At 43.1% G+C, this 18,302-nt stretch overlaps 1 protein-coding gene across 2 annotated transcripts in view; it reads left to right on the top strand.

Moving 5' to 3' along the window:
• Window positions 1-12,815: 12,815 nt before the first annotated feature.
• Window positions 12,816-18,302, top strand: part of LOC121271106 (sialic acid-binding Ig-like lectin 11) — a 26,704-nt gene continuing 21,217 nt past the window's right edge. Inside the window, exons 1-2 of one of the 2 annotated variants that reach the window (XM_041176861.1) lie at window positions 16,962-17,028; window positions 17,744-17,997. In XM_041176861.1, the coding sequence (XP_041032795.1) occupies window positions 17,955-17,997 (43 nt within the window). In that variant the 5' untranslated portion in view covers window positions 16,962-17,028; window positions 17,744-17,954. Of the gene's footprint in view, window positions 12,898-16,961; window positions 17,029-17,743; window positions 17,998-18,302 lie in introns of those variants that run through there. The other variant, XM_041176862.1, reaches the window with a different exon arrangement.

Genomic DNA, 18,302 nt, shown 5'->3' with positions numbered 1-18,302 from the left:
GTGGACAAATCTCCAGGTGCAGATGATTTGTGTCCCAGACTGCTGAGGGAGGCAAGGGAGGAGATCACAGAGGTTCTGACCCAAATTTTTAATTCCTCTCTGACCAAGGGGGAGGTTCCAGAGGACTGGAGAACAGCTAATGTGGTTCTGCTATTTAAGAAGCGTTGTAGAGATAAGCCAGGGAACTACAGGCCAGTGAGTCTCACATCAGTGGTAGGGAAACTATTGGAGAAAGTTCTGAAGGACAGAATCTATATCCACTTGGAGAGGTAAGGTTTGATCAGGGATAGTCAGCATGGCTTTGTCAGAGGGAGGTCATGTCTAACAAATTTGATTGAATTTTTTGATGAGGTGACCAGGTGTGTAGATGAGGGTAGTGCAGTTGATGTAGTTTATATGGATTTCAGCAAAGCCTTTGACAAGGTCCCACATGGGAAACTTATATAGAAGGCAAATGCATACGGGATACAGGGTAAGTTGATAAGTTGGATTCAAAATTGGCTTAGTTGTAGGAGAAAGAGTGTGATGACAGAAGGATGCTTTAGTGACTGGAAGCCAGTGTCCAGTGGTGTACCACAGGGATCTGTGCTCGGTCCTGTATCATTTATATAAAAGACATAGATGACTATGTGGGGGGTAGGATTAGTAAGTTTGCGGATGACACAAAGATTGGCCGGGTGGTTAACAGTGAGATTGAGTGTCTTGGGATACAGGACGATATAGACGGGATGATCAAATGGGCAGATAAGTGGCAGATGGAATTTAACCCTGAAAAGTGTGAGGTGATACATTTTGGAAGGAGTAATTTGACAAGGAAGTACTCAATGAACGGCATGACACTAGGACATTCTGAGGAACAAAGGGACCTTGGCATGTGGGTCCATAGATCTCTGAAGGCGGAGGGGCATGTTAGTGGGGTGGTGAAAAAGGCATATGGGACACTTGCCTTTATCAATCGAGGCATAGATTACAAAAGAGGTCATGTTGGAGTTGTATAGAACCTTGGTGAGGCCACAGCTGGAGTACTGTGTGCAGTTCTGGTCACCATATTATAGGAAGGATGTGATTGCACTGGAGGGGGTGCAGAGGAGATTCACCAGGATGTTGCCTGGGATGAAACATTGCAGTTATGAAGAGAGGTTGGATAGACTTGGGTTGTTTTCATTGGAGCAGAGAAGACTGAGGGACGACCTGATCGAGGTGTACAAGATTATGAGGGGCATGGACAGGGTGGATAGGGAGCAGCTGTTCCCCTTAGTTGAAGGGTCAGTCACAAGGGGACATAAGTTCAAGGTGAGGGAAGGAGGTTTAGGGGGGATGTGAGGAAAAACTTTTTTACCCAGAGGGTGGTGACGGTCTGGAATGCGCTGCCTGGGAGGGTGGTGGAGGCCTCACATCCTTTAAAAAGTACCTGGATGAGCACTTGGCACGTCATAACATTCAAGGCTATGGGCCAAGTGCTGGTAAATGGGGTTAGGTAGGTAGGTCAGGTGTTTCTCACGTGTTGGTGCAGACCCGATGGGCCGAAGGGCCTCTTCTGCACTGTGAGATTCTGTGATTGTGTGAAGATGCTCCTTCTGTAACACGTTTGTTGAAAACACTTTTATAAATACCCTCATCATCACCCACAATGGTGATCCAGCTATAACATTACCCACAATAAATTGAACTTCTGAAATGGATAATTTTACCACTTCTCCAGCAATAACTTCACCTGTCCTCAATTTGCTCTTCAAATTTATCTTCCACAACAGAATACATTTCCATTTCCGTGAACCTCACTTATTATCACCTGTTCCTGCAATAGTCCCTCTGAACAACCGATATCACTATCCCACAACATTAAAGATTGAGTAGTCCCTGTGTCTCTTAATATTTTACCGACTCCCCCCCTGTACACATGGAAAGACTTTCCCTTTACACATAAATTCTTTAAACATTTCTACAATCTGCTGCTCAGAATTCTCTTGGGTAAATTGTGAATACATTCCCACGTCTTTACCTATCATTGATTCTTCCTGTTATACCTGTACGCACACCATTGGTTTTTCCTGTGCCTGAACCTCAGAACCCACAGTACTTTTACTTCCAGAACTTTGCTGCACCCCAATAATTCCATCAGATTTTCCCAGTAATTTCCAACACATTTACTTCATGTGACCCACTTTATTACAATGAAAACACCTCGGTTTGGAATATCACTCCCAGCCTCAGCACTTTCCTTTTTACTCTGTGAAAAATCTTCCTGGGAATTCCCAGCCACTCCTCTTCCTTGACTACCTACCTTCCTTTCGCCTTCCCACTTTCTATCCTTTTCCAATTTGAAATTGTCACGTTAAAAAGGTTTAGTTCATGAACTAGCTCATAATCATCAGCAATCTCTGCTGCTAGTCTTACAGTTTGAACCCTCTGTTCCTCTACATGAGTTCTCACTACCAAAGGGATTGAGTCCTTAAATTCTTTCAAAAGAATTACCTCCCTAAGAGCTGCACATGTTGTCTCTATTTTTAATGCCTATATCCACCGATCAAAATTATACATATTTTTTACTCTCTCAAACTCAATATAAGCTTGTACACCTGTTTTCTCATATTCTTAAATTTCTGCCTATATGGTCCAGGAACCAACTAATGTGCACGCAAAATAGTCTTGTTCACCACAACATAATTCACCAATACCTCTTCACACAGCGAATCATATTCCTCATGCTCTCTACCCAGCAACCTAAACTGTAATAATAACATCCAGTACTCCTGTGGCCATTTCATCTGTTTAGTTACCTTCTCAAATGAAATAAAGAATGTTTCAACATGTTTTCCCTCAAACTCTGGAAGACCTTGTAGAAATCTAAACATCTCCCCACTGGGGTTTAGGTTAAAGGTGCTTTCATCATTAGACCTCTCCTCAGAATCTGAGATCGTGTTTTTAACTTCCTGCCTTTTAGGCAAGTATTCTCTTTCTCTCTCTTTATCTTTTGCCTGAAATTCCAATTCCAGTTTCCTTTCTTTCTCCTGCTTGCTCCCTTTTAAATATCATTTCTCTTTCCTTTGCTTCTAATTCAAGTTTTTTTTCAATTCCTTTGCTTGTTCAAATTCAATCTCCTTCATTTCCAACTGAAGTCACACATCCTCCAGCTGTGACTAACTAGTGTCGGGTATCACTTCCAACTGTAGATGCTGTGCTACACTATTAATTATATCTGATTTCCTAGCCCCTGCAGGTAACCCCAATGTTAACTTATCTGCCTACTCTGTTAACTTACTCTTTGTTATCTTTTGCAACCCAATCGGAGTTATATCTTCCACTCCCACACCAGTCTTAGTATTTTCCAAATCCACCTTGCAGTCTCACTGCTTCTAAAAAACCTCACCAACGCCTGAAGTCAAAGTGCTTCTCTTACTCATAAACTTAAGATTCACTAATTCCAAACCAATCAAGGAATTACAAATATTATCCCGCCAAGTGCTCCCAATTGCAATGGCACAGCAGTTGGTAAAGGCTGAGTTATTTGAAACCCCAAAGGGAAACTTTAGACAACTGTCATAACCTACATTTTCAATTGGTATGTTTGAGTTGCAGCTCTGAATTCAGGAATAAAAACCACAAAGCCTCAAGAGCTTTTTCAATAAGGTAAATTCAGCATTTATTAATTTGACAACAAATTTAAACACAGATACATGTAGACAAATTACTACCATAATGACTTTTAATATCATCAAATTAATCACTCCCAGGCAAACTACCCCAAGGCAACAATAACCCATAGACTGCAACCGGCACCAGGCAAAACACATTTTAACCTATGAATTCAAAATGAGGTTGCTTTCAACTTGGTTCCTTCAGACATTGTACTCCTATAGGCAGCATGAATCTGACTCAGAATCAGAGAATCACAGTATCACTCAGTGCAGAATAGGCCCTTCGGCCCATCGAGTCTGCACCAACACGTGAGAAACACCTGACCTACCCATCTAATCCCATTTACCAGCACTTGGCACATAGCATTAAATGTTATGATGTATCTAGTGTTGCTCCAGGTACTTTTTAAAGGATGTGAGGCAACCTGCCTCCACCACCCTCCCAGGCAGCGCATTCCAGACCATCACCACCCTCTGAGTAAGAACCTTTTTCCTTACATCCCCCCGAAACCTTCTGCCCCTCACCTTGAACTTGTGTTCCCTTGTGACTCACCCTTCAAATAAGAGGAACAGCTGCTCCCTATCCACCCTGTCCATGCCCATAATCTTGTACACCTCGATCAGGTCGTCCCTCAGTCTTCTCTGCTCCAATGAAAACAATCCAAGTCTATCCACCATCTCTTCATAACTTCAACGTTTCATCCCAGACAACATCCTGGTGAATCGCCTCTGCACCCCCTCCATTGCAATCACATCCTTCCTATAATGTGGTGACCAGAACTGCACTCAGTACTCCAGCTGTGGCCTCACCAAGGTTCTATACAACTCCAACATGACCTCCCTACTTTTGTAATCCACGCCTCGATTGATAAAGGCAAGTGTCCCATATGCCTTTTTCACCACCCCACTAACATGCCCCTCTGCCTTCAGAGATCTATGGACACTCACACCAAGGTCCCTTTGTTCCTCAGAACTTCCTAGTGTCATGCCGTTCATTGAATACTTCCTTGTCAAATTACTCCTTCCAAAGTGTATCACCTCACGCTTTTCAGGGTTAAATTCCATCTGCCACTTATCTGCCCATTTGACCATTCTGTCTATATCTTCCTGTAGCCCAAGACATTCAACCTCACTGTTAACCACTAGGCCAATATTTTTGTCATCCACAAACACATTAATCCTACCCTCCACATAGTCATCTATGTTGTTTATATAAATGACAAATAATAGGGGACTGAGCAAAGATCCCTGTGATACATCACTGGACACTGGCTTCCACTGACTAAAGCATCCTTCTGTCATCACCCTCTGTCTCCTACAACTAAGCCAATTTTGAACCTACCTTATCAACGTACCCTGTATCTCATGTACATTTGCCTTCTTTATAAGTCTCCCATGTGGGACCTTGTCAAAGGCTTTGCTGAAATCCATATAAACTACATCAACTGCACTACCCTCATCTACACACCTGGTCACCTCCTCAAGAAATTCAATCAAATTTGTTAGACATGAGCTCCCTCTGACAAAGCCATGCTGACTATCCCTGATCAAACCTTGCCTCTCCAAGTGGAGATAGATAGTCTCCTTCAGAATTTTCTCTAATAGTTTCCCTACCATTGACGTGAGACTCATTGGCCTGTAGTTCCCTGGCTTATCTCTACAACCCTTCTTAAATAGCAGAACCACATTAGCTGTTCTCCAGTCTTCTGGCACCTCCCCCGTGGCCAGAGAGGAATTAAAAATTTGGGTCAGAGCCCCTGCGATCTCCTCCCTTGCCTCCCTCAGCAGTCCGGGACACAAATCATCCAGACCTGGAGATTTGTCCAACTTTAAGCCTGCTAACACCTCCAATACCTTGTCACTCCCTGTATCAATTTGATATGCCATGACTTATCCCTTTAAATTAAACCTTTTAAATCAATTACTCTAGGGCCCTTCTTTCCTGATCCTCTTTACTATAGAATATACAAACTATAAACCACCATAACACCTTAAACTATAAGTGATTAACGTAGTAAACACTTTGCCCACCTCAGCCACCACTTCCCAGTCATTCCTTTTCCTTGTAGCCCCACCTGCTGCAGCTGGGCAGGACCACTCTCTGAAGGTTTAAGAAGTTGCATAGCCAGGAAAAAATGCAAAGAGCTCCTCTTCCCCGATGCACTGAGTTCCCACTGTGCAGCAAATCGCCAATACCCACACTCACTCTGGCTGTGTCTGCCTCAGGATGAGCTCTCTACCCAGTTCATGTGCAAGCACACACCCAACACTTTTTTCTGTACATACCTAGCTTTCCCTTTGGTTGTAAATTCCCATTGCATCACCAGGCCCTTTGATCTCCTCCTCTTCAATTAATAAAACCCCTTTCCTAGTACCAATTTTGTTAGTAATATAAACATATTGCTTGGTGTCTCTAAGCTCAGTGCAAGATTTCACCCCCACTCTACGAATGGTTTGTTCAACAAAATGCAAATGTACCCTGCGCCTTACAGTTTAACATCTCAAACGACGATACATCGAAGCAGACAGAGTAGCTGGCTTTAATCCAATTAAAACATACACAGAACAGATACAGACCCTACTACAGGTCCAATTTAAAATAATTTCCAATAACGTTATATATCCCTTCATACCAATCAACTACAGACACTGAGCTCTGGTTACTCCCTTGTCCTTTTTATATAATTTCAATCAGTCCCAGTTTGCCCAGAAGTTTCCTTTGAAACTGGAATTAACTGTTTAAAATAAACACAAAATCTGTAGGAAGAACATGGAGGGATGACAAAAAAATAACCCATTAAAAGGAGGGTGGAGGAGTGGAGGGAGCTGGGAGTCGATGTGAATAGGTCATTGAAGAGGGTAGGAAAAGTTGAGGCAGAAACTAATACAGCATGTAGTATCCAGGGCTTTATGAATAGGATCAGAGAGGACAACAGCAAGGAAGTTATGTTGAACTTGTGTCAGACACTAGTTCGGCCTCAACTGGAGTATCACATCTGGGTACCGCACTTTAGGGAAGATGTGAATGTATTTGGGAGAGCGCTGAAACAAAACTCATGAGAATGGCTCCAGGAATGAGGAAATTCAGCTGTGGAGACAGACTAGAGAAGTTAGGACTGTTTTCTGTGGGTGAAAGAATGCTGAGAGGATATTGATGGAGATATTCAACATCATGAGGGGACTGGACAGAGTTGATAGGGAGAAACTGTGCCCACCCATGAAAGGATCGAGAACTAAAAGGCACAGATTTGAAGTAATTAGGGGAAAAAAGCAAAAGTGATGTGAGTTTTTTTTGAATGCAGCGAGTGGCTAGAGTTTGGAATGCACTGCCTGAGAGTGTAGTGGAGGCAGGTTCAATCGATGCAGGGAAACGCACAGAAATTATCGTGTTTCTGGATTGAGCAGGGTCTGATCAGCAATTTAGTGAAGAGATTAAACTGAAATCTCTGAGTCGAGTCACAGCTTGTTATAGATCAGAGCAGGGCAGAGGAGAGCTCTGAATCCACTCTATTATCTCTGTCCTGTGGATTAGGAAACTCGGCACTGTCTGGCTGATAGTAATGTTGTTAAAAAAGTCAGTAATGGACAATCTATTGTTGTGAGCTTAATTACCTCGTGTGCGAAATCATCAGTTTCAACATTTCCAATCAAGAAGGGAAAACAGCTTGATATTGTGTTCAATGTTGTGTGTGAGAGTGTGAGGGTGACCTTGCTTGTGACTATGTGTGTGTGTCTGTGTGTGTGTGTGAGAGAGAGAGAGAGTGAGATTATGTGTGTGTGCATGTGAGGGAGAGACTGTTTCTGTGTGTCAGTGTGTGTGTGTGTGTGTGCATGTGTACATCTGTGTGTACCTGTGTGTTTGTGTGCGTATGCCTATGTGTGCGTGTCAGTGTGTTTGTGTTTACCTGAATGTTTGTGTGTATGTATATGTGCATGTGTGTGTCTGTGTGTGTGTCCGTGTGTGTCTGTGTGTGTGTCTGTGTGTGTGTGTGTGTGTGTCGGTGTGTGTCTGTGTGTGTGTTGTGTGTGTGTCTGTGTGTGCCTGAGTGTACCTGCGTGTTTGTGTGTATATATATGTGTTGTGTGTGTGTGTGTGTGTGTGCCTGAGTGTACCTGCGTGTTTGCGTGTACATATATGTGTTGTGTCTGTGTGTGTGTGTGTGTGTGCCTGAGTGTACCTGCATGTTTGTGTGTATATATATGTGTTGTGTGTGTGTGTGTCTGTGTGTACCTGTGTGTTTGTGTGCGTATGCCTATGTGTGCGTGTCTGTGTGTTTGTGTATATATATGTGCATGTGTGTGTCTGTGTGTGTGTGTCTGTGTGTGTCTGTGCGTGTGTGTGTCTGTGTGAGTGTCTGTGTGTGTGTGTGTATCTGTGTCTGTGTGTGCGTGTGTGTGTGTGTGTCTCTGTGTTTGTGTGTGTGTGTGTCTGTGTGTGTGTGTGTGTATCTGTGTCTGTGTGTGCGTGTGTGTGTGTGTCTCTGTGTTTGTGTGTGCCTGTGTGTGTGTCTGTGTGTGTGTGTGTGTGTGTCTGTGTGTGTGTGTGTGTGTGCGTGTGTCTGTGTGCGTGTGTCTGTGTGCGTGTGTCTGTGTGTCTGTGCGTGTGTGTTTGTGCAAGTGTGTATGTGTGTGTGTGTGTGTGTGTGTGTGTGTGTGTGTGTGTGCGTGTGTCTGTGTGCGTGTGTCTGTGTGTCTGTGCGTGTGTGTTTGTGCGTGTGTGTCTGTGTGTGTGTGTCTGTGTATGTGTGTGTGTGTGCGTGTGTGTGCGATTATGACAGTATCCAGCAGAGGCAATTTGGGATTGGCAATAAATGTGGGCCTAACAAATAACATCCACATCCATTGCAGGAATTAAAAAGAAGTTAGTGTCTGTCCAGCTGTTATTTCTTTGTTCTGTATATTAATGCTGAATTCCTGTAGAGCTCCTGAGCAGAGCTGTGATGACCTGAATTCTATTTAGAGTTCAAGTAGTTGTGGTTTCTATGGTCCACCCGACAACTGCTATCTGTGACGTCCTTGGGTGCGAATTAACTTGGATAGGTAGAAGCAAAATAAATTTCATTGTGGTTAGGCAGCATATTTTTATAGTCTGTGTTGCATCCTGAAATAACCTGTAATGTCTGCAGCTCCATGTTTAATCTGAAAGATAAGCTGAGATCTCAGTGGATCATTATCCGTAATATACCTACGTAAAAATGTAATCAATCCTCATGATTGTTTCATTAGTGTCTGTTGGGGCTCAGTTAGTAACACATTGGTCTCTGCTCCAGCGAAGTGGGTTCAAATCCCTGTAGAGACAAGAACACAGTTTTGAGGTTGGCATCAGGGAACAGTCTAGAATGCTGGGCTACTGACACTGCCCAATTTCAGAGACTGGCACTTTGCCCCCTTGGGTGGATGTGAAGGTTTAAGTGCCACTATTCACAGGAGAGCAGGGCAGTTCTCCAATTGCCTTGTCTAATGCCTATTCTCAAAGAGCATCAACAAGGGACATATATTACCTATCAGTAAATTCTCCTGGATTTTATTTTCTTCCTCTACAGAAGATTGGATTTGAATTGAAGAGAGTGAAGGCTTTCCGGGTGCCTCTGAAACTGTTATAAATTCTGTTAAACTGACAAACTGAAATGACACTGCCTGCAGCTTCTGCCTTTCACACTGCAAACAATTCTAAAGGTCATTGACGCTGTGAGTCTAGTGTTATCTTTAGTGAGGTGAGATTATTACAGTTTCACAGTCTCCAGCTGCTCAGTAACGATTTAAACAGTTTGGTCTGAGAGTGAATATTGTGTTTTCCTGTTGTTGCCGGGGAGTGTTGCAGATAGTGTGATTCTAATGGATTGATGTGATCTGGCTGCCCTGTGAGCGTGTCCTTGGGGATACAGTCAAAGTTCCTCCCCTACACCCTGTGCGTGAGATCTGGAACACAAAGAGCTGGAATATTCCGTGTGATTTATTTACAGGAGGAACGCAGTATGTATAGAGGGAAGGTGCACCATGTCTGTGTAGCAGAAATAGTCTAAAATATTGTGTGCAATCCTCTAAACCATCTGCAGTTCGGAGGGTCTGGATCCAGTTGTAAGAAACCCCTCCCCCTGCCCTGCCCCCTATCTTCCTAATAAGGGTAGTGCCCGTATCCTGGGAGAATTCTCACTGCATTTGTCAATTGGTAAACAATCTCTGGATCAGAGTTAGACTGTGAACAAAACGTGCTGCTCCATTTGGGCACCGATTACCTCTGACTGTATCTCACTCATAAGAACTTCCATTTAATGTCTGTGCTTTTTTGTATGTTATTTTATCCAAATCACTTCCAATTCTTTCTACATAATAGTCCTAGTTAGCACAACTGAACAATTTCCTGGCTTTTCATTGCACAACTTATTCATGGTATTTAGTGAGCTGAACAATATATTTCTCCCTTTTATGTTGTAGATTACAAGGCCCAGACAGAATCATTTTCAGTTCCCATGCTGTCCCCATCTTCAATATCTCTGATCGTTAATGTTCCCAGTGTCAAACGTGGGATTCCCCTGAGGGACCATGGCAACGTCACTTCAACGTGGCTGTCAAATCATAGACTCAAACAATGGGTACAGCACAAGAGGAGGCCACTCTCTCCCTCTGGTCTGTGCTGGCTCAATGCCAGGTGAACTCAGCTAATCCGATCGCCCCACAGCTTTCCCCGTGATCCTGTCTCTGCTTCCCTTCTCAGGGTCTATTTGAAAGGTCTTTTTCAAAGCCCGCCCTCCTCCCCATCATTGTCTCACACTCTCCGGGAGTGTATTCCAGATTCTCACCGAGGTGCAAGTCTCTCCTCTTGGGGCCCTTGTTTCTTTCGGCAATCATCTGGAACAATGTCCACTTGTTCCTCCAGCCTTTTCCCAATGGAATCAGATTTCTCCTTCCTATCTGCTCTGACACACCCTCCCATGCTTATAAACACTTCCATCAAATATCACACTGGTATAAAGACATTAGTGCTGAGAAGAATAAATAGTGAATACAAAACTCAGTATTTACAGGACTGACTGGAACCGGCCTCCTAAAGAGAAACCCTTTGTCTGGGACATTTTGCAATGAACATGGACTAACTCCGGTCTGAGGGTTGTCAACTGTGACCAAGTCAGAGAACTGTCTTATGTCCATATTGAAATACTCTTTTCTTGCTTTCACTCTTACTTGAAATTAAGAATTTGGAGCAGGAGTAGGCCACTCGGCCCCTCTAGTCTGCTCCACCATTCAATAAGATCATGGCTGATCTGAATGTAACCTCAAACCCACATTCCTGCCTCACCCCCGATAACCTTTCACCCCCTTGTTAATCAAGAATCTATCTAGCTCTGCCTTAAAAAATGTTCAAAGACTCTGCTTCCACCGCCATTTGAGGAAGAGAGTTCTAAAGACCCACAACCCCCGAGGGGAAAATATTCTCCTTGTCCCAGTCTTAAATGAGCGACCCCTTATTTTTAATCAGTGACCCTTTAGTCTTAGGTTCTCCCATAAGAGGAAACATCCTCTCCATATCGATCCTATCCAGACCCCTCAGGATCTTTAAGGTTTCAAGTAAATCGCCTCTTACTCTTCTAAATTCCAGTGGATACAAGCCTAATCTGTCCATCCTTTTCTCATAAGGCAACTCACCCACTCCAGGTATTATTCCAGTAAAACGTCTCTGAACTGCTTCTGATGCACTCAGATATTTCTCTAAATAAGGAGGCCAGTGCTGCACACAATACTCCAGATGTGCTCTCACCAATGCCCTGTACAAGTGAAGCACTCTTATTCAGAACCGAGATATTCTAAGGTGAAACAACTCTTTATGATAAAATTCAGTGGCACATATTGGTATGGACAATGCAAAATCCATGTCAGGCTTAAATCCTGAGCTAAAAACATTTCAAATTGAAAATTACAGAAAGTGTGATAAAACTCAACTCCTCTGCACGCAGTGTGCTGCACTCTGAGGTGTCTCGGTGCAGCTGTAATATTCCTGATATTTACAATATACACCACAAGTCAGGCACACAGCCTGAGGGTAAAACGATTCCAAGTGAAAATTGCAGAAAGTGCCGTGAAATACAAGTGAGGGTTGTTTGAACTATAGTTCCACAGAATGGAAAAAGGAAGTTGATCATTCAGGCCACCTGTTGAGCAGTTTGACTTTCCACCCAAGTCAAAGGGAATTAAATTCGAGAGGTTCGGCCAGTAAATCGAGTGGTCTATGTATTAGCGCCAGTTTGGTTTGTGACCCAAGACCAGTATTAATTCGGGGTGAATTTTACCAGTGGTTAGGAGGGGTCCCACCAAACATCAAAATATTTTTTGTATCCATTGACATCAGCTGAACAATGAGACTAGATTTTTGTTTAATTTTCGTGTCCTAGATGGAAGACAGATCCTGGCTTAGCCGACGCCAGTTCAATTCAATTTACCCCCAGTGGATGATGGGCATGAATAACTGGGATATATTCTGGCACGACCCCACACTGCTCAGTTTGGAAAACATCTGTTCGATCTTTCCATTGATGGGAAGTGGGTATCGCTGGCCAGGACAGAGTGTGCTGCCCATCCCTAACTGCCCTTGGACTCAATGGCTTTCTGGATCGCGTCAGGGGGCAGTTCAGAGTCCCTGATATTGCTGTGGGCCTGGGTAGCAGCTTTCATCCTGAAGGCTCATTAGTCAAACACATGAGGTTAGCTTCATATTCCAGGTTTGTTTAACTAAAACTAGCCAGTTACCATGGGGGGATTGGAACCCATGCCCCCAGACCATTGGTTTGAGTCTCTGGGTTGTTACGCCAGTGACATCACCATCATGCCCCCCATTCTAAATCACACTTCCCTGCGACATTCACGTTTACAATATGTATATATAAGCAAATCCAGTTCATGTAGACAGATCCAGGCCTCATACCAGAGATTGTCAACCGTCCTGCAAGAAAGAGAGATTTACACTGTGGCCACAGTAGATAGTGAATGTAAAGAATTAAAGAATTAGACACAATAAGAAAATGATTTTACAGACCTTCAGACAGTTTCCTGACAAATAACTCTCATCTCTGACGTCAGAGATGCGGGTTGGAGGGAAGTTTGGGTCAAGTTGAGTGAACCACAATCCTACAAAGGACAGCGGCTGTTATTACAGGTCTCCCACATTCATTCGGATCAGCAGCCAGAAATTTCAATATGTGTGAACTTAGAGTCAGAAGCGTCTGCGACCACATCAGGTGCCCTGATATCATTTTGAATGTTGGAGGTGAGTGAAAATGTTGAAATATTTCAGCACAGCGATCACATCTACTACACTCCAACTCACACATGTACAGTCTATTGTACCAGTGCTATGGGGGCATATCTGTTAGAAACAGAGAGTGAATAGATAATGACATTCTCTCCCAAAACAAACTTTGTCCATAAAACCTGTAAAAGTTCATGACAACACATTTCGGTTTGGAAATTACTGTAAGAGCCATACAATTCATTTCTTTCCATACAGCCTGTTCCACTGTCAGGTGCCTCAATAATATGTTAATGCTCTCCATATTTGCAGTGTACATTCGTTGTCAGACATACAGCCCTCAGGGTTGTACACAGGTCCCAGCTCCTGGGTGTTCCAGATAATAATTGTAGTTTGGGCGAATGAGCTACTGAACCAGTCACAGTGATATATTAAACCACAGTGTGAGCGACTGTCGGACATTCTCACGGTAACACTGCGCTATGGATAACTTGAATTTTATTCACTTAGTTTTAATGAATTCCTTTAATTTAAGCTGCTTATAGAACCTCGGATCACTACAAACTTGGTACTTGGCGAGTCATAAGAAAAACGGAATTCTGATTTATACTACGGGCATCCAGCGTGTGACAATGTGGTTAATTCCAGGTTTCTCCGGGTGCCTCTTCGAGGTTTTCAAATTGTATTTTATTTCAATATTTCATTTCCGTGTTGAATAACATGTTGCTTTGTTCTGGAAGGGTTAGCGAGATGAAGCAATGCTGTTACCCGGACAATCCTGACCCATGTTTCTTGATGGTGTATTGCAGGAGGATCAGTTTTATTTCACTTAAGAGGACAATCCTCACATTAATTAATGCGAATAGATGTAAACAGGGATGATATAGTCAGGAACACTGAGACATGTCTGCAGAGTGACCAGAGATGGGAACTGAACATCCAGGGGTGTTCAGTATTTAGGAAGGACAGACAAAAAGGAAAAGGCGGTGGAGTTTCATTGCTGGTTAAAGAGGAAATTAATGCAAGAGTGAGGAGAGATATTAGCTCCGACGATGTGGAATCTGTATGAGTAGAGCTGAGAAACACTAAGGGGGGAAAACGTTAGTGTACTTTGTATGTATACCCCCAAACCGTAGTGGTGATGTTGGGAATGGCATTAAACAGAGAATTAGAGACACATGTAATCAATGAACATCTGTAATTATGGGTGACTTTAACCTGCTTATAGATTGGGGAAGTCAAATTAGTAACAATACCATAGAGGAGGAATTCCTGGAGTGTATACGGGATGGTTTTCTGGGCCAATACATTGAGGAACCAACGAGAGAACAGGCCATCCTGGATTGGGTATTGTGTAATGAGAAAGGAATAATTGGCAATCTAGTTGGGGATGAGCGACTATAATATGATAGAATTCTTCATCAAGATGGAGAGTGATGTAGTTGATTCTGACACTAGGGTCCTGAATCTTAATAAAGGAATGTACGATGGTATGGGGCACGAGTTGGCTATGATGGATTGGGAAATGTTACTTAAATGGATGACGGTGGATAGGCAATGGCAAACATTCAAAGAGCACATGGGTGAACTGCAACAGTTGTTTATTCCTATCTAGTGCAAAATTAAAACAGGAAAGGTGGCCAAAATATGGCTTACAAGGGAAATTAAGTTCAAGGAAGAGGCATAGAAATTGACCAGAATAAACAGCAGACATGAGGATTGGGAGCAGTTTAGAATTCAGCAAAGGAGGACCAAGGGATTGATTAAGTAGGGGAAAATACAGTATGAGAGTAAGCTTGTAGGGAATATAAAAACTGACTATAAAAGTTTATATAGGTATGTGAAGAGAAAAAAATGGTGCAACCAAATGTAGGTCCCTTACAGTCAGAAACAAGGGAATTTATAATGGGGAACAAAGAAATGGCTGACCAACTAAATACATACTTTGGTTCTGTCTTCACAAAGGAGGACACTAATAACATAGCAGAAATGTTGGGAACACTGGGTTTAGTGAGAGGGCAGAACAGAAAGAAATCATTATTAGTAGGGAAATGGTGTTGGGGAAATTGATGCGATTGAAGACCAATAAATCCCCGGGGCCTGATGATCTACCTCTCAGAGTGCTTAAGGGAGTGGCCAGAGAAATAGTGGATGCATTGGTGCTCATTTCCTGAGATTCTATAGACTCTGGAACAGTTCCTAGAGATTGGAGGGTAGCTAATGTAACTGCACTATTTAAAAATGGAGGTAGAGAGAAAATAGGGAATTATAGACCAGTCAGTCTGATGTTGGTAGTGGGGAAAATTCTAGAGTCCATTATAAAAGATTTAATAGCTGAGCAATTGGAAAACAATGGCAGAATCGGACAGAGTCAGCACAGATTTACGAAAGGGGAATCAAGCTTGATGTATCTACTGGAATTTTTCGAGAATGTAACTAGTAGAGTTGATGAGGGGGAACCAGTGGATGTGGTTTATTTGGACTTTCAGAGAGCTTTTGACAAAGTCCCACATAGGAGATTAGCGTGTAAAATTAAAGCACATGGGATTGGGGGTAGTGTATTGAGATGGATAGAAAACTGGTTGGCAGACTGGAAACAATAGGAATAAACAGATCTTTTTCTGAATGGCAGACAGTGACTAGTGGGGTACTGCAGGGATCGGTGCTGGGTCCCCAGATATTCACAATATATATTAATGATTTAAGTGAGGGAACTAAATATCATATCTCCAAATTTGCAGATGACACAAAGCTGGGTGGGAGGGTGAGCTGTGAGGAGGGTGCAGAGATGCTTCAGTGTGATTTGGACAAGCTGAGTGAGAAATTTCTTCACCCAGAGTGTGATGAGCCTGTGGAATTTGCTACCACAGAAAGTAGCTGAGGCTAAAACATTGTATGTTTTCAAGAAGGAGTTAGATATAGCTCTTGGGGCGAAAGGGATCAAAAGATGTGGGGAGAAAGCGGGAGCAGGTTATTCAGTTGGGTGATCAGCCTTGATCATAATGAAAGTCGGAGCAGGCTGGAAGGGCCGAATAGCCTACTCCTTCTCCTAGTTTCTGTGTTTTAATGTTTCGATTAATTCTAATAACATCGATGCCGGTCACACAGGGCAGCCTTTGTCAAGAGTGATTGTCACAGTTTCCCACCTCACAGCCGTCCAGTAGCGATGGAGACAGTCTGGGATCAATGGCTCTGTGAACGCCTTGGCTACTGAATAGGGGATAAAGTACAGAGAAAGAAAACATGGAAGAAACAAAGTAAAGAAACAATGACATGGTCACATTTAAATAAATATTTTCACAAGTGTTAGAAGCCGAACCCCTTCAGATGTGCAGCCAGTGTTGTGACCCAGCGCTATAATGGAGAGATTGGCTCAAGTCTCCACACAGAAACACCAACACGTATATACTGGATATATTTCATCTACTCTCTGTGGGATAAAAACAATTGGGCCATTATCTGGAAGATTCTTTCTAATCTATTTCGGGTAGAGACGCTGTCCATATAGCGACAATGAATTCCCTGCTCTCTGTAGTGGGGAGAAAGTCTAGAAATATTGGGAAGATTCCTCTAACCCCCACGCGTGGTTGCTACAGTGCAGGTCTAGATGGAAGATATCTCTGTAATCTAAGTGGTGAGGGTAGCGTCCATAAAGTGGGATAACTCTCGCTGAAATTGTTAGAGAGGCTCCGGATCAGCATTATTCTTTATATTACTGACTGTAGCTCGGTCAGGAGAGCATCGACTTCACCCATGAGCTGTTACTGTGTCCAGACCGCATTCAGTCCATCCCAGCTGACCAGTTTGAATAAACACAGCGCATCATTTTCCCGAATGGAATCCATGGTTCTGAAGCTAATCCCGGCCCAGATTCATACCATTTACTCGCAGCTGAAGGTGGACATGACTGGCTAAGGAGGACCATGCTGCAACTATTGTCCCACACTGATCGGTTTTAGTCCAGCTGCTTGTTTCCACCGCATTCCCTCTGCATTCACCAGCGGAATTCGCTTTGAAGACAAGATTTGCAAAACACAGAAACCCAGTTCCTATTGCCTGGCCCTGAGCTGAAAGAGAACCTTCAAAAACCCACTTGCAGGGACTGGGCTGGAGTTGTGGATAATGTCGGCCACATGACCGAGCATCGTGGTGAGTGTAAACACAGCGAAATCATTCGGTGGGAAATAAAGGATTGATTTCCATACCTTCAAACTCAGAAACAAATCCTCTCTCTGATTTTATAAATGCTTAAAAATGTGCTTTATGCCTAAAATTTGTAAAAATTCATTACGAAACATTCTGACTTCAACATTCCAGACAGAGCAATAAAATTCAACCTCTCTCCAGACCGTATGTCCCACCCGCGGGGGTCTCTCTACAATTGTAATACACTTGATATTTACAATGTATGTTCCACGTCAGCAGATAGGCTGAGGGCACAAACATCTCAGATTGAAACCCTACAGAAAGTGCAATAGAATTCAACTTGCCTTCACACAGCATGTTCCTCTCTGAGTTTCCTCAATACCATTTCAATTTTCTTGCTACTTAACTTGGCGCAAGAGTCCGTGGAGGTGCTAAAACCAATGCTTTCCAAGACCACATCAACTGAACTAAGTATTGTTCCGGGTCTCCAACGTTAATTTCGTACCGACTGTCAGGCAGCTCAATATGGGTGGGGTGTGAATGGGAGCGATCTGCAAAACTGCCAGGTGACCCTTCCGATGGAGATTGAATGATCACAGCGCATTTGGTGTCTTGGAGGGAGAGAGTTGATTTGCCGTGTGTGCGTTAAACATTACTTGGGACCTGGTGGGTAAACAGTAAGAGCACATTTAGCAACAATCTCTCTCACTCCGAGCAGGTACAAGATGCACAATTTGCCGAGCTGACCAGGGGAGCTGTGTGGTGATGCGCTGTCCCTGAGCACCGGAAGGTGCAGATTAGCTGCCTTGACGCTGATGGACGATGAAATTCAGGACGATCACCAGCCAGTGGAAGGTAGAAAGCGAAATGTGGTGAATTGTGAACTCGGTTCCTCTCAGCGTCCCTGAAACCTGCAACATCTCCCAGTCATGTGGAGTTGGGTGTTCATTTCTCTCATAGCACTGACGGAAGGTAATCTTGACTTTATGGAAATTTTTATTAGAGTTGATTCATTTTCAGGGAAGAGAACAATATTTGCCCGATATAAATGCCTTTTCTATTAAAATGGGCGAGTTAGGAATGACCTGAATGTTTAATCGCCCTTTATTGTTAGATTATTCCATTTCCTGGTCTGGTCGAATATTGTTTCCCTATTGATCATTTCAAATTATGTTAGAGTGGTGAACTATCACTGAATAACATTTTAAATTCATATTTAAATAGTATTGTAAGAGAGATGTAACGAATAGTCAAGTGTGTTTCGATGACCACAGCCC

This window comes from Carcharodon carcharias, chromosome 29 (assembly GCF_017639515.1).
Source record: "Carcharodon carcharias isolate sCarCar2 chromosome 29, sCarCar2.pri, whole genome shotgun sequence".
Classification (NCBI taxonomy): Eukaryota; Metazoa; Chordata; class Chondrichthyes; order Lamniformes; family Lamnidae; genus Carcharodon; species Carcharodon carcharias.
Note: the sequence above shows the minus strand (reverse complement) of the source record. Positions and strands in the feature narration are given on the sequence as shown.